General features: G+C 37.9%; 1 protein-coding gene across 1 annotated transcript in view; it reads left to right on the top strand.

The window, feature by feature from the left end:
• C2CD2 (C2 calcium dependent domain containing 2) overlaps nucleotides 1–13,287 on the top strand; it is a 41,696-nt gene extending 28,409 nt beyond the window's left edge. Inside the window, exons 12-14 of the mRNA XM_026674001.2 lie at nucleotides 3,737–3,864; nucleotides 4,809–5,121; nucleotides 11,066–13,287. Of these exons, the coding sequence (XP_026529786.2) occupies nucleotides 3,737–3,864; nucleotides 4,809–5,121; nucleotides 11,066–11,286 (662 nt within the window). The 3' untranslated portion in view covers nucleotides 11,287–13,287. The remainder of the gene's footprint in view (nucleotides 1–3,736; nucleotides 3,865–4,808; nucleotides 5,122–11,065) is intronic.
• The last annotated feature ends 517 nt before the right edge of the window (nucleotides 13,288–13,804 follow it).

Here is a 13,804-nt window from a genome sequence, read left to right as displayed (position 1 = left end):
TAAAATCTCCCATCATAACTATACTTTAGCATAGTGCAGTTCAATTATTTTCATATGTAATTTTTTGTAGAATTCTTGTTTGTCATTCGGAGCATAGATTGCAATCAGGAGTGTTTTCATATTATTGTCCATTATTTCCACCATTAGTATTCTTCCATCATCATGGGTATAAATCAATTTTGCTGGGGTGGTCTCTTTAATATATAAAACCACTCCTCTTTTCTTACATTGTGTCAAGGAAGTAAATATTTTCCCTAATTTTGGCTGTATCAACAATTGTTCATATTGTTTTTTAATATGTACTTCTTGTAGACAAATTATATCAAATTTTAATTTCTCTAATTTATGAAAGGTTTTCCTTCTTTTAACGGTTAAGTCCATTTATATTAATTGTAATCAGTTTTTTCTCTTCCATGGTTATATTTTGTAGTTAAGTTTAGCAGCTCTCGTAGATCTTAGTTCACGTTGTTCTTTGGCTTCCACCTTTCCACCTACTGCACCTTCTTTTTCAGTCGCCATTTGGCAGTCCTCTTGGAATTCAATTAGTGAGATCTCTTTTTCTGCCTCTTCCTCTTTCCCTCCAAAAAATTCTGTATAAAATAATTCCGCTTTCTCAATTGAGTCAATTCTATGTCTCTGTTCTTGCCATGTGAACATTAAACCTCCTGGAATCAGCCATCTATAATTCACCTCTTTTTTAAGTAGCATTTTAGTCAGGAATCAGTATTCTCTTCTCATTTCTCTCACTCTTCTGGGTATTTGTTTCAAGACCACAATCTCCTTGTCTTTATATTTCAATGTTTTCTCTTTTGCCACTTGCAATATTTGTGTTTTAATGGCTTTCTTTGTAAATCTAATATGAACTTCTCTTGGTAAGCTATTTCTCATCGCATATCTTGTGAAAACTCGATAAACCTCATCTATTCCATCCATCATCTTCTCTTGAGTTATTTCCAAAGCTTCAGCCAGTATTTGTATCATTATCTCAGCTAAGTTTTGTCCTTTTTCTTCCTCTACGTTTTGGAATCTAAGATAGAATTCTGATCTATCCATCTCCCATCTCAACATACCACCTTTATCTTGTTCAACCACTGTTAATCTATTATCAATATCTCCAATCTTCTTGTCTCTTTGTTTATCTTCTTCTTCATTTTTTTGGAATCTCTCATCATACTTCAACATCATTTGTTGGATGTTCTCCACTTTTTCATCGGTTTTCCCTGTTCTTTGTTCAATGTTCTCTGTTCTTTGTTCAATGTTCTCTATTCTCTGATCTTGCTTGAATATTTTGAATTCCTTGCATAATCATCTGCAGAGTCACTTTTTCTTTTTCTTTTTCTTGCTTTAACATTGTCTGTATTGAATGTTGTCCTCCAGATGGTGGAGAGGAAGAAGTAGAAGTTGAAGAACCAGGGGCTGTAAATTTCCTACTCATTTTAAGCAATTCAAAATCTTCAGGTTCTTCTAAACCTTAATCCAATTGTGAAGTAACCAATTATAGTTCAAAATAAAAATAGTAGAAAAAAGAAGCCCAATAATAATGATAAGAAAAAAAAGGGGGGAGGACAAAATTTCTACAGGTTCTTGTATGCCTCAATCCAATCAGTAGTCAGATGAAGAAAAAGGCTTGAAAAAAAGGGGGGAAAAGGAAAAGGAAAAATTCTTCAGGTTCTTCAACACCTTAATCCAATTGAAGGGTCTCAAATAGAAAAGAGTGCATAAGAATAAACCAGAAAGGTAGATGAAAAAACAAAAATACCAGGAAAGGGGAAAAAAAAAAGCTATTCCCTTAAAAAAAAAAACCATGAATACTAAAGCTTTCCCTTTAAAATAAAAAGCAAACGTAGAGATTGGACTTCCAAAGAAAAAAAGAAAAACAAAGACAAGCTCCAACAAAGCCAAAAACCCAAATAGTTATTACAAGAAAAAAAAAGATAAAATGAAATACAATAAAGCTGGTGAGGAGGGATAGCACAACTTAGAAAAAGTAAAAAGAGCACACTGCACTTAATTATCCAAGGCTCTTATTATAGCTCTCTTCTCCAAAAACTTATCACCTTTTTTCCCCTAGGTTTCAACACCAGACTCCAGCTGTTGATAGAAACCCAGAAGAGCACCTGCAATAATACTCTCCCATGCTCTTCCCTCTATCTTAAATAGCAATGTCCTTGAAAAAGAGTCTCAGTTCTTTCTTTCTCAGCTTTGTCTGGTCACAGGGAAATAGTTGGCAGTGTTACAAAGTTTCTTTGCTCTCACTTTCCCCCTCCTTTTCCAAGCAAGATATAATAAGAATTAATAAAAAAAGAAAAAGATATTTTAAAAAAAGAAAGAACTAAAAGGGAGCCTATAGCCTAAAATATTACAAAATCAAAAAGGAGAAAAAAATAGATGTAAAAGAAAAAACCAGTCCAGTTTCAAAATATAAGATCGTGTATAGAAAATCCAGCAATGAGAAAAAAAACATTACTTTGACATTCCTGTTTAAGATCGCCGCTTAATCACTTCTGTCAAAACTTTTACAGATTCTTTCTTTTCCTTAGGGTGTCCTTTCAGATCTTAGAATAAAGAAAAAGTTCTCACCAAACCGGCACACTCTCTGTTCTCTTCCGTTTTGGAGCTGTCCCAACTTCAGCAGCTTTAATGGCTGCCTCTTTGCCGCTGGCAAGAAGAGCTTCTCCTGGATCTACCAGGGACTTTGCAGTATCCCTGGGATCGACAGGATGCGCTCTTCACTTTCACCGCCTCTTAGGGACAGTTTAGATCCGATAGGACTGTCCAGGAGCAAAGATATCGGCAGCGATCTCAGACCTCCAAGATCGCATGCCGTATCGTCGCGATGCCAGCTCTGCCCTCCACTCCAGACTGTGGTATTCTAATAAACTCATATCAAGCAAACATTCAGCTGGCATGTGATGGTTTTTAGGGTCGGTTTATACAACTGATTTTGAATTGGAAGACACTGGGTTATGTTAGTCCCACCACCACCAAATGCCTGTTTGATACTATGGCTTACTTCACACAGAATAATGATAAGCCTGATTTGCATATATGCTATACATGCCAAGGTGAACAATAATACTTAACAGAGTCACAGAAATTGAGCAATTTGAATTGGAAAGGAATATCTTAGGGACTCATTTTTTGCTTTCATAAAGAAAACAAGCTAAAAGATCACTGCATTTTCTATATCATAATCTTCCACTAAGAGGGTTATAGTTATGATAATGCCATAGGAGATATGAAATATCAATGGGCAGTTTCTATGTAGTATTAAGAAAATACTGCTACTCAAATCTGCTCCTTTGACAAATAACTATAGAGATTATCTGAGATTTTTCCAGAATATATATATTCCGTTTTAATGACTGCTGCTTCTAATCTCTGGCATTTAGTTACAAGAAACTGGTTGATAGAACCTGAAAAGCAAATCTGCCTCTGAAGCGCTTAGGACTAATTTGATATGAAGCTGTTTATCATATAACCTATACTGTTCACAAGATGTATTTTGAGTGTATGTATATTTAAACTTTGAATTGCCTCTATTGATGAAATGCAAGCAAAATTCTCAGAACTGTTTCTTGAAATGCAAAGCAATGGAAAAATATTGCTTTATTTTTTAAAGAATTGAATTTTAATTTCTACTAAGGCATTTTTGCCTGATTCTGTATTGTGCACTTGATTATTTTATCTAGTCATTCTCTTATTTATTTATTTATTTATTTATTTATTTTGGCAGAGTTACTGGTGTTGAATGGCACAGATCCTGTGGCTGAAGTAGCCATTCAACAGCTCAGTGAATCTGCAAAGCAAAAGCTCAAATCTCCCAGAAAAAAAAGCACCATCGTAATATCAGGGATTTCAAAGGTACAAAATAATCATGATTATTTTTTTACTTAATTAATTCAAAATCATTTTTTTTCCTACTAAATTCTTTTAAAAACTCCCCACTGGATTTATGCGCGATTTTGCAGTTGAATTTCTAGACTGCGGCATGGTTTCCCAGAGAAAAAAAGACATTTCTTCTGAATACTGCAAGCATCAGAAAGATTACACTAACTGTTGCTAAAGTTTTTCATGTCATGAAGTAAAAACAAAAACAATAATTTGTGGTTGTCTGTACTTAGGGTAAAAAACATAGTCATTAGAATCAGGTATAGATGTAATCAGTTAATTAATTAAAATTTATCTAGATCAGACCGTAGAAGCCTATGGTCTGACCTAAGCTTAGTACACAAAATTGTCTGCTACAACATCCTACCTGTCAATGACTACTTCAGCTTCAACCACGATAATACACAGGCAAACAATAGATACAAACTTAAAGTAAACCGCTCCAAACTCGATTGCAGAAAATATGACTTCAGCAACAGAGTGGTCAATGCCTGGAACTCACTACCTGACTCTGTTGTTACATCCTCAAACCTCCAAAACTTTAAACTTAAACTGTCTACCGTGGACCTCACTCCATTCCTAAGCGGTCTGTAAGGGTGTGCATAAGCACACCAGCGTGCCTACCGTCCCTGTTCTACTTTTCCCATTTATTCGTCTCATTTATTATGCATATACTTACACCAGTTTATATTTATATGTTTATATGTTTATACTTGTTTTCTCATACACGGTTGACAAACTAAACTAAACAAATAAAATAAATAAAGGAAACTCACTTTTTATTCCATAGTATGTCCAAGTGTGCATGGTAGAACATTGACACAAATATTTTAAGCATATCTAAAAATTCTTTTTGGTCCTAATTTTATTCCAAACTAATGATGTTTTGGTTGTGGTATTTGTTTTTCATGTTTCAGACTAATTTATCTCAGGACAGCAAAACTGCACTCATGATGGACTATGCAGCAGCCATGGATGGCTCCTGTAAACAAGATGATACTTTTAGTTTTGAAGGGTGTCTTGCACAATCCCCTTCAGATGAAAAAGTATCGCTAGCTGCCTCCCAAATGACATCTGCCCTTGAAGAACCCCAGGAACACAGCCATGGTGCCTGGACCTTAGACAGTCACCATCAATGGAGCAACAATGCACTACTAGACCAAGACTGTGATAAGATATCAGGGAGCTCTGTAAGCATCTCAGAATCTGAAATTGGGAAGAAATCCAAAGGTATGAATCTTTCCTATTAAAGAGGTATCAGTGGCATAGCTTTCTCCAGCCAGGTATTTTCTATGGAACTATGGGGAACTATGCCTTTTTTATGACTTATGGGCTTCAGCTGCCAGAATGCTGGCTCAGGAATTCTGGGAGTTGAAGTCCACAAGTCCTAAAAGGGGCCATAGTTCCCCACCTCTATTCTGGGTATCTTTAGAATTCCAGTCCAAAACTTTTTTAAGTGCCAGAAGTGGAGAGCTGTTCTAATTAGTCTTGTACTTAAATCAGAGAAGGCAATATTTTTGAGCCTTGGGCACACTTAGAAAATCACTGAGGTGGGGATGGAGTGTATGCCCCCACTGGGGTTGTGAATAGGGATTAGAGGAAAGCTGGTGGTATTTCTTGCCCCTTCCTCTTGTACTTTACTTTTTCCTGGTAGTAATTTGGAACAGTCTTCTTAACAGAACAACCATGTTGCTATTTTGTTTTACTTTCAGATTCTGTCTTTGAAGAAAAACATTTAAAAAGTTCAGAATTAAAAAGAAAAAAAACACATGGAAATTATGTGTGTATGTGTGTAACAAAATCCTCTCTATGGTTTTTCAATATTTATGTGTTATTCTAGAACAGGTGGGCAATTAATTTTCCCAAGGGGCCACATGAGAAACTGGGATTATTATGGAGAACCAAACATTAATAATAGGCTGAATATAATTCTGTTCAATATTAATTTTATCACTTTATAAAAAGCAGTAACTTGTATGGTTTTATTAATATGAAGGTGCATAAGCATGCATTCATGCATGTGCCTAAATTGAAAAAGCAGTCACCTTCAAAATAAGTTGTAATGCATGCATAGCGTACACTTATTTACATTTGATTTCTAATTTCCAAGTGATCTCACATGGGCCAGACAGGGACACCCAAAGGGTCAGAAGTGGCCTGGGATGGGGGCAGTAAAATATCCAGATTTGTTCTAGAATGAATGGTTCCTGTGAAAATCCATTTATCTGTCTTTTGAATATAAATATTTTTCCTTTTGATCTACGTAACAGATCAGAGTGTTGAATCATGAATCAGTGGTGGGATTCAAATTTTTTTACTACTGGTTCTGTGGGCGTGGCTTGGTGGGCATGGCAGTGGAAGGTTACTGCAAAATCCCATTGCCTCCCCACCCACTAACCTGCTTTCCAGCTCCGTTCTCCTGTGCAGGGCAACAAAAGAAGACGCAGCTGATCAGCTGGGACTTGGGAGGCAGAGAATAGACGGGGGTGGGGCCAGTCAGAAGTGGTATTTGCCATTTCTCCGAACTACTCAAAATTTCTGCTACCGGTTCTCCAGAACTGGTCAGAACCTGCCGAATACCACCTCTAGATTGAATGTGGTGATTGATGCAAACAAGCATCTTCTTGTTCTTTGCATTAAAGCTACAGAAAATTTCTGTTGAATATAAATAGCATGTACAAGGAGAATACCAGGAGTGTATGGTAACATTTGAGGATATTGTGCAGTTCTTTTGCTCAGGTTTAGAAGTAATTACAATTTCCTACAATATGGACAAGCAGTCTAGAAAATTCCTATGACACAATTGCAAGTGACAGTATGAAATTGTACAGCTATAGATGGGAAGAAGATCTAAACAAAAGCTGGGTAAAAAGACTCTTTTGTGGGTTCTTGGGATTTTGATGTAAGACAAGGCAGGCCAGGCACCACCTGTGGTTTTCTTTCTTTCTTTCTTTCTTTCTTTCTTTCTTTCTTTCTTTCTTTCTTTCTTTCTTTCTTTCTTTCTTTTTTTTTTTTTTTTTTTCTTTCTTTCTTTCTTTCCTTCTTTCTTTCTTCCTTCCTTCCTTCTTTCTTTCTTTCTTTCTTTCTTTCTTTCTTTCTTTCTTTCTTTCTTTCTTTCTTTCTTTCTCGCAGCGTAGCAGCACAAGCCTTTAGTTTTCATCCTAAGCAATATTTCTTTTTTCCTGCTCTTTGAGCTTCCTGGAATAGATAACATTAGCCATAAAATAATCAGCAGCAGCCTGAGTTAGAAGTGACTACTCAGCATACTGTACTCATAGCAAGTGAGTTCTCTCCTGGCAGAATAACATTCCCTGCATCTCGTAGTCTGCATTGATATGTATGCAGACTAGAAAGTTGCCTAAATATATTGTTTCTCCTATATTCTATCCCAACTTAAAAAACATAAGAGGTAATTGCACTGGTTGGCTTTTCTCTCTTGAGCTGGCCTTTTCTCTACAGATATCTCTTTTCTCTGTCTCTTCAGCTTTCTATGAAAGCTATCTATAATGCATAGATGTGTTTCACAGAATTCATTTTTTCCCTTCAATGGCTGTATGATCATTTCAAGAGTCTTGATCTAGGCTGTCCTGGAAAAATCAAACTTTCACAGCCTATGCAAATGAAATCCATTTCTGAATATAGTTTCTGATTTCCATGTATTCTTTTTGTTTCCTAGAAGTTTTGTTTGATGTCTCGTCCTTTCCTTAGTAGTAGCCCCACTTTCTGATGTGAAAATAAAGACACCTTATACTCAGTTTCTTCTTATCAACTAAAAATAATAACTTTTCAGCTGATGATAACATTCTAGAATAGCATGCGATTGGGGACCCTCTACCATCTGGCATCCTGTGGTTTAGTACTGTCCTAATGCCATATGGCAAAGCATCACAGACTAGTGTTATGGTGGGATTTTGTTGAAATGAGCTAGGACAGAGTCCAAGGATAGCAATGATTTTACTGCCTTGAACGTTTTGTCTTGAGTGCTCGACCAGACCCAGGTGCTTTTTTGTCCAGTATGCAGTAAGAAGGAGTGGTAAAAATTGAGCTGCTGGCAGGCCTGGGAGAGGTCTAGTTAAGCTAAGATTCCCCCCCCCCCCAAAGCGAGGTGAGGTTGTGACTTACCACTGGTACAGGATAAGCATGCTGCTGTAGTGCCTTGTTATGGTGCACTTGTAGTCTGTGCAGATGCAAGTATCGCCATTAGTCTTAACTGGGATCCTTTTGGGAGTCTCCCACTGGCTACAGTCCACAGATTGGAGCACTCTGTGCTGTACCAGCTTGTCTAGTTCCACATCAATTTTAGGCTTCAATCCAAAGGGAACCCTGCATGGTTTTAATCAGATTGGAGTTACTGCTGGATCGAGATTGAGTGAACTGGGTGCCCCTTTGTATTGTCCCAGCTCAGTGCTGAATATGTCAGCATATTATTGGCATTCTGCTGCTAGATTGGCTATCTGGGTTTGATGGTTGCCTGTCACCCTGATGCCCAGGGCCTTGAACCAGTCCAGACTTATGAAGCTGGTGCGCATCCTCTCTATGACCACTAAGCTGAAGGGACCCTTGAACTCTCTGAATTGTACTCCAATGGTAGCCTCACCCCTTACAGGAACATGGTGACTCTGGAAGTCCATTAGCACTAAGCTCGATGATTTGAGCAGGACCAGCCATTGGCTATGTTTCCAAATGTGGTTGAAAGTCATGGAGGAGATAATGGACAGGGCCAATCCAGTATTGAGCTCCATGGAGCATGGGGTCCCTTGCAGTTTTAGAGTTGTATTTTTTCTTTGATGGGGTGTTGGGCCCCTGTGCACTGGATGCTGTGCCTTCCCAAGCAGTATTCAACTCTCTTCTGTCCTGGGGGCCATTTCCCCTTGTGCGGCTGCATCGCAAGTTTCATTTCCCACTGACAAGATCTGCAAACTCTGGCAATGTGCCCTTGCTTTCCACAGGTACGGCATACTGCTGTGTGGAATCTGCACTCTGCTCTTTCATGCAGTCCCCCCAGCTTGCGCAGTTCTGTGGGGGAATTGCTTGCTCTGTGGAATGTGGCCGTCTGGGTGGCTCTCTCTGCAAGTGATCAATTTCTTTGCTCTCACTGACCTCACCTGAGTTTTCTGCGGTCTCTTGGTGGATCGCTGGGGGCTGGTGTGTGTTTTTGGTGGCTGGAGAGTCTTCACGTTCTGGGTGAGTAATAGTGAACTCGTTGAGCCATCCCAGTTTAGCCATTTTGAAAAGGCCCCTGTGGTACTGGTTAATACCTGTACTGCTGTGGTTGGAGCTGAGCTGCACTTAGGAGTTCTGGAGACGGATCCCACTGGTATGTCTGTGCTTCCAGTGTGTTTTACTGGCAGGCAGGGCAGGGAGCGTGATCCCACCAGGGCTCTTTACCCAGTCTGACACCCAGTGATTTCAGCGTGCCTCCAGTGTGGTTTACTGGTATGCAGGGGTGAAGACTAGTCCTGCTGGGGCTCATTAACCAGCCTATCACCCAGTGATTTCAGTCTGTTGGTTAGCAGCAGCTGTCTCCTCTGCAGCATCCCATCTTCATTGCTACTATTGTGTAGTGGGCTTCAGTAAGCAAGAAGCAGACCAACATAGCTACAACAACATTTATTGACTCAAAACTGGAACTGAAGAACAGCAGGCAAATGCCTGTAATTTATACTCTAGGCCCACAGGGCCTTAATCAATCATAATTAAGCCCACCCAAAATATGAATGTTCTAAGTTTCCCTCCAAAACAGTTGGGGTTAACAGTTAGGGTCATCTAAAGGTTAGTTTCACTTTAGCAGGGCTTAACACAACTATATATATTCAAAACATAACAGTGTATAACTAAAGGTCTTAAGGATACCACTATTTCAATCATAACTCCTGTTCTCTGAGATTAATTACCTTTTCATTACAGCCTGTTGTTTAGGGAACCCTGAAGGTCTGCAAGGTTAATGTGGGTTGTTCCTGGCATTTTGGTATTTAAAATATTTCTATTGGTACAATGTATACTGCATATCAGTTTTTCTCAATCTTGGCAGTTTGAAGAAGTGTGGACTTCAATTCCTAGAATTCCCCAGCCACCTATGCTAATTCTGGGAGTTGAAGTCCACACATCTTCAAACTGTCAAGATTGGGAAACACTGCTGTGTATTATGAATTTGTCATTTTAAGCTCAAAGTCTTTCCAGTTTCAGGTAGCAACCTAACATTCTGAGATTTGGGACATTTCTGTTTTTTTGTAACAAAAACACTTGAATTTAATTTGACAGTCCTACAGTACTGTTAAGAAAAGGTGTATGCCATGTCAACAGCTCCTGCCTTTTATGATGGTGCTCAGAAATATTAACTAATTATTTAGAGGGGAAAAAGTCATAATCCCTAGATTGAAGTCCACACCAATTCTGACCAGTATTTATGAAATTGATGGGATCCAGTACAGCTGTGGAGAACTCAATTGCCATAGTTTAGGGAACTTTAGGATTTCAGATAAAGTTGATTTTGTGAAGTTAACTGTCATGCCCCTGTCGGAATCTGATTCCGTGGGGGAGGCCAAGCAGTTGACAGGGAATGGGAGTGTGGCTCCGTTGGCTGTGGAAGAAACTGGGGAAGGGCAAAGTCCAGCTGGGCACAGCAGGGGAGAGGTACAGCAAGGCAGAGAGAATTCAGAGGAAGATCCAGGCCCACCCCCTCTTAACCCTAGGACACGCGGGGAGGAATGGAGAAGGGAGCAATGTGAGTTGTGTGGCTTATGGGTCCTGATTCCCTTCATTTGCTGCAGCTGGGAACACAGTGTTTAAAAAGGGAGATTGCGCACAGCAACTCATTGGAAGCAAATTGTGAGTTATCTGTTATTGTTGAGGCTTATCTGGGTTCCTGGCATCTTCCCAACTGTATTTTTTGTTGGCCTTTCAAGCCTGGAATTCCTTATCTTGTCCTGTCCAGTTAATTACTGCAGCGTGGTTTGTATGGATTTTTATTTAGTTTGTATGTACTTTGTTTTCGGACTGAATTTCCTCCACTTAAAGACTGTTCTTGGGAGAGTTTTTTTCTCCAGCCGAAGGTAACCTGGACATTGGGGGCAAAATTGGAGGTATTAAAGGGACTCTTCTTACTTATGTGACTGTGTTGCCTTTGTGCCACACCCCTGGTCATCACACTAACTATATATTTTCATTGTTACAGGTGGAATATTAAAAAAGAGTGCAAAGTTATTTTTTCTTCGAAGACACCATAAAAAAGACGCAGGAATGAGCCAATCACATAATGATCTCTCCTACCTACAGCAACCCAGATCTGATGGTACTCAAAAGAAAGGAGGAACCTTAACACGAATTCTAAACAAGAAAACAATTTTTAAGAGCAAAACCAAACTGAATGGCTCATCAGTTGGACCACATGCATAAATTCTAGAACCTGCCAAATTGTATCAGCTGCACGTGACTAATTGTTTACAGAAAAGTGAACTACCATATCCTTTATGAGGTTCACTAGCAAAGTGGTTAATGGAAGATTAGCAAAGCATAGCTAGGAATGATTGGAGTTAGAACTATGGTTACTAAACTGTAGAGAATAACTCATATTTAGTTGGAAATTAAGCTAATTTAATTCAGTAGGCCTTAGTCTAAAATATAATTTCTAGAAATTAGGTTTAAAATGCATTTTGCTTGAAATTCAAGTATAGCTGAGAGTTACAATGAAAAACTATTGCATTAATACATATCTGTAGTGGTTGCATTTTTAAAGAGCCACAATGCAAATTTTAAATGAGCTATTGTGCCTGTGGGAAAATGGAAAAAATGAAAATGAAAAAAAATGTGATAAAGGTTGAATGATTTAAGAAAATTGTAGGAGAGTTCTGTATTACTTTATGAGATCCAAAAATCATATGGAGTCTGGATTTACCTTTGCAGACTAATGCATATTAGTAATATGCATAAGCTTTCATGAACTTGATAAAGGCTGATGAAATAAACTGCAGCTCATGAAAGTGTATACCTTTTAATGAAATCTGAAAATATGCTACCATATTCCTTCAAATTTATGATCTGGGAAATATTTTACCGTGCAGCTGTATGTTTGTGCACACGTGTGTGCATGCACTTGTGTGTATGTGTATAGGAACAATTCTTGTTGTATGCATTGGAACTTAATCTCAGATAAAAATGCATAACATTTCAGCCTTAACATGTTTCTGGAGATAAAATAAAGTATGGAATTTGGAAATCTGATACAGTAGTTATTAAACATATGTAAAACTGTATTGCTTTTGATAGATGCTAGTAATACAAACTGGTAATTTATATAATTATTAATTAGGAATCTATTTTTTTTGTTCTGTAGATATCCTTTTAGTCTAAGATAAGAAACCACAGCTTATTGAAGTTTACTTTTCTTACTTCCACAATACTTAGAAACAACATTGCCAATATTGCAATGTGCCTTGGAAATCCTAAAATATAGTAATAATTTAATGGCAGCATACTGACATGTTCACTCTTTTTAAGCATAGAGCATGTTCACTCTTTTTAAGTTTCAGCTGTTATGTTTCTGTTTTGACACAGCTTGCTTATTTGAAAAGATATGGGGGATGGGTTCCCCATTTCTTTATATTGGATATTATAACTTGTTCATTAAAAAAAATAAATTTCTTAGTGATTCTGCCTATCTTACCAAACATTATGTATTCTGACTCAGTAGGGATTTGCTGTGGAATATATGGCTTGATTGTAGATCCTAGAATCAAGTTCTATTACATTTGTTCAGGGTAAATCTGGTGCCAGTTCCATCGCTGTAATTTAAATCAATAAACGAAAAAAATTCATTGAAATAAGGCTGTTCCTCCTGTAGATCAATGATTTGCATAAACTGCAATAATGATGTTAAAAATACAGCCTAATGAAGTCCAACATACAAAACATTATTGAAATGAAACAGCAATTTCTGGAAAGTTGTGGAAATTCCCATTTTTGTAATGGTGATATATTACAGACTAACTGCTACGGGGTTATTTATATGAAATACTTTATTTCTATAGTAAGTGCAGATAGTCCTTGCTTATCAACCCTAACTGGGACCAGAATTTTCATTCAGTGTCATCATAACTTCAGTCACTGAATAAATGGTTTTAAGCAAGGACTACCTATGCTATGATTACCTTAGACACATATCTTTGGATGTAAATTTGCTTCCATGTACCTGGAGTTAGAATTGGTTTGCATGACATTCCGTCTTGTCTTTTTAAAAAATTGTATAGCTTTATGTTGGCACATAAGCAGACTGAAATGCCAAATTAAAAACAAGAGGACTTGTTCTGTAACTCTTACAAATACTTGAACTCTTTTAAAACTGTTATTTGAATGACTCAAAATTATGTTGCTGGATTTTAAAGAAAAGTACCAAAGGTATGTCATGTGGTTTGTCATTTTTATCTTAAATCATTTGAATAGAAATGAGTAGCAATAACACTTAGACTTATATACCACTTCATAGTTCTTTATAGTACTCTCTATGCAGGTTAAAGAATCAACATATTGACCCCAACAATCTGGGTCCTCATTTTACCAACCTCAGATCCTCAGAAACCCAGGAATTCTCTGGATTTTGTGCCAGATTGGCACTTTTCCTTCTTGAGTTTTAGGCCTACTTTGCAGTAATGTTGATTACTACAAGGAGATGTTCCGCCAGGACTGCTGCTGAGTCCCCAGCAATCAGGACATCATCAAAGTATGGGCAGATACCGGGAATGTTCTTCAGTGTTTGTTCCATAATACTTTGGAATAACCCTGGTGCTATGCTTACTCCAAACTGCAAGTGGTGCACTCAGACTGCAACTCTTTGTTTGACTATTGTTTGTGCTTCTGCGGTAGTGTTGTCTACCAGTAGCTGCTTGCAGGCCTGGGCAAGGTCTAGCTTAGTGAAGAT

This window comes from Notechis scutatus, chromosome 5 (assembly GCF_049901735.1).
Source record: "Notechis scutatus isolate UNSWTSFEM ecotype Mainland chromosome 5, rNotScu1.2, whole genome shotgun sequence".
NCBI classification, from domain to species: Eukaryota; Metazoa; Chordata; class Lepidosauria; order Squamata; family Elapidae; genus Notechis; species Notechis scutatus.
Note: the sequence above shows the minus strand (reverse complement) of the source record. Positions and strands in the feature narration are given on the sequence as shown.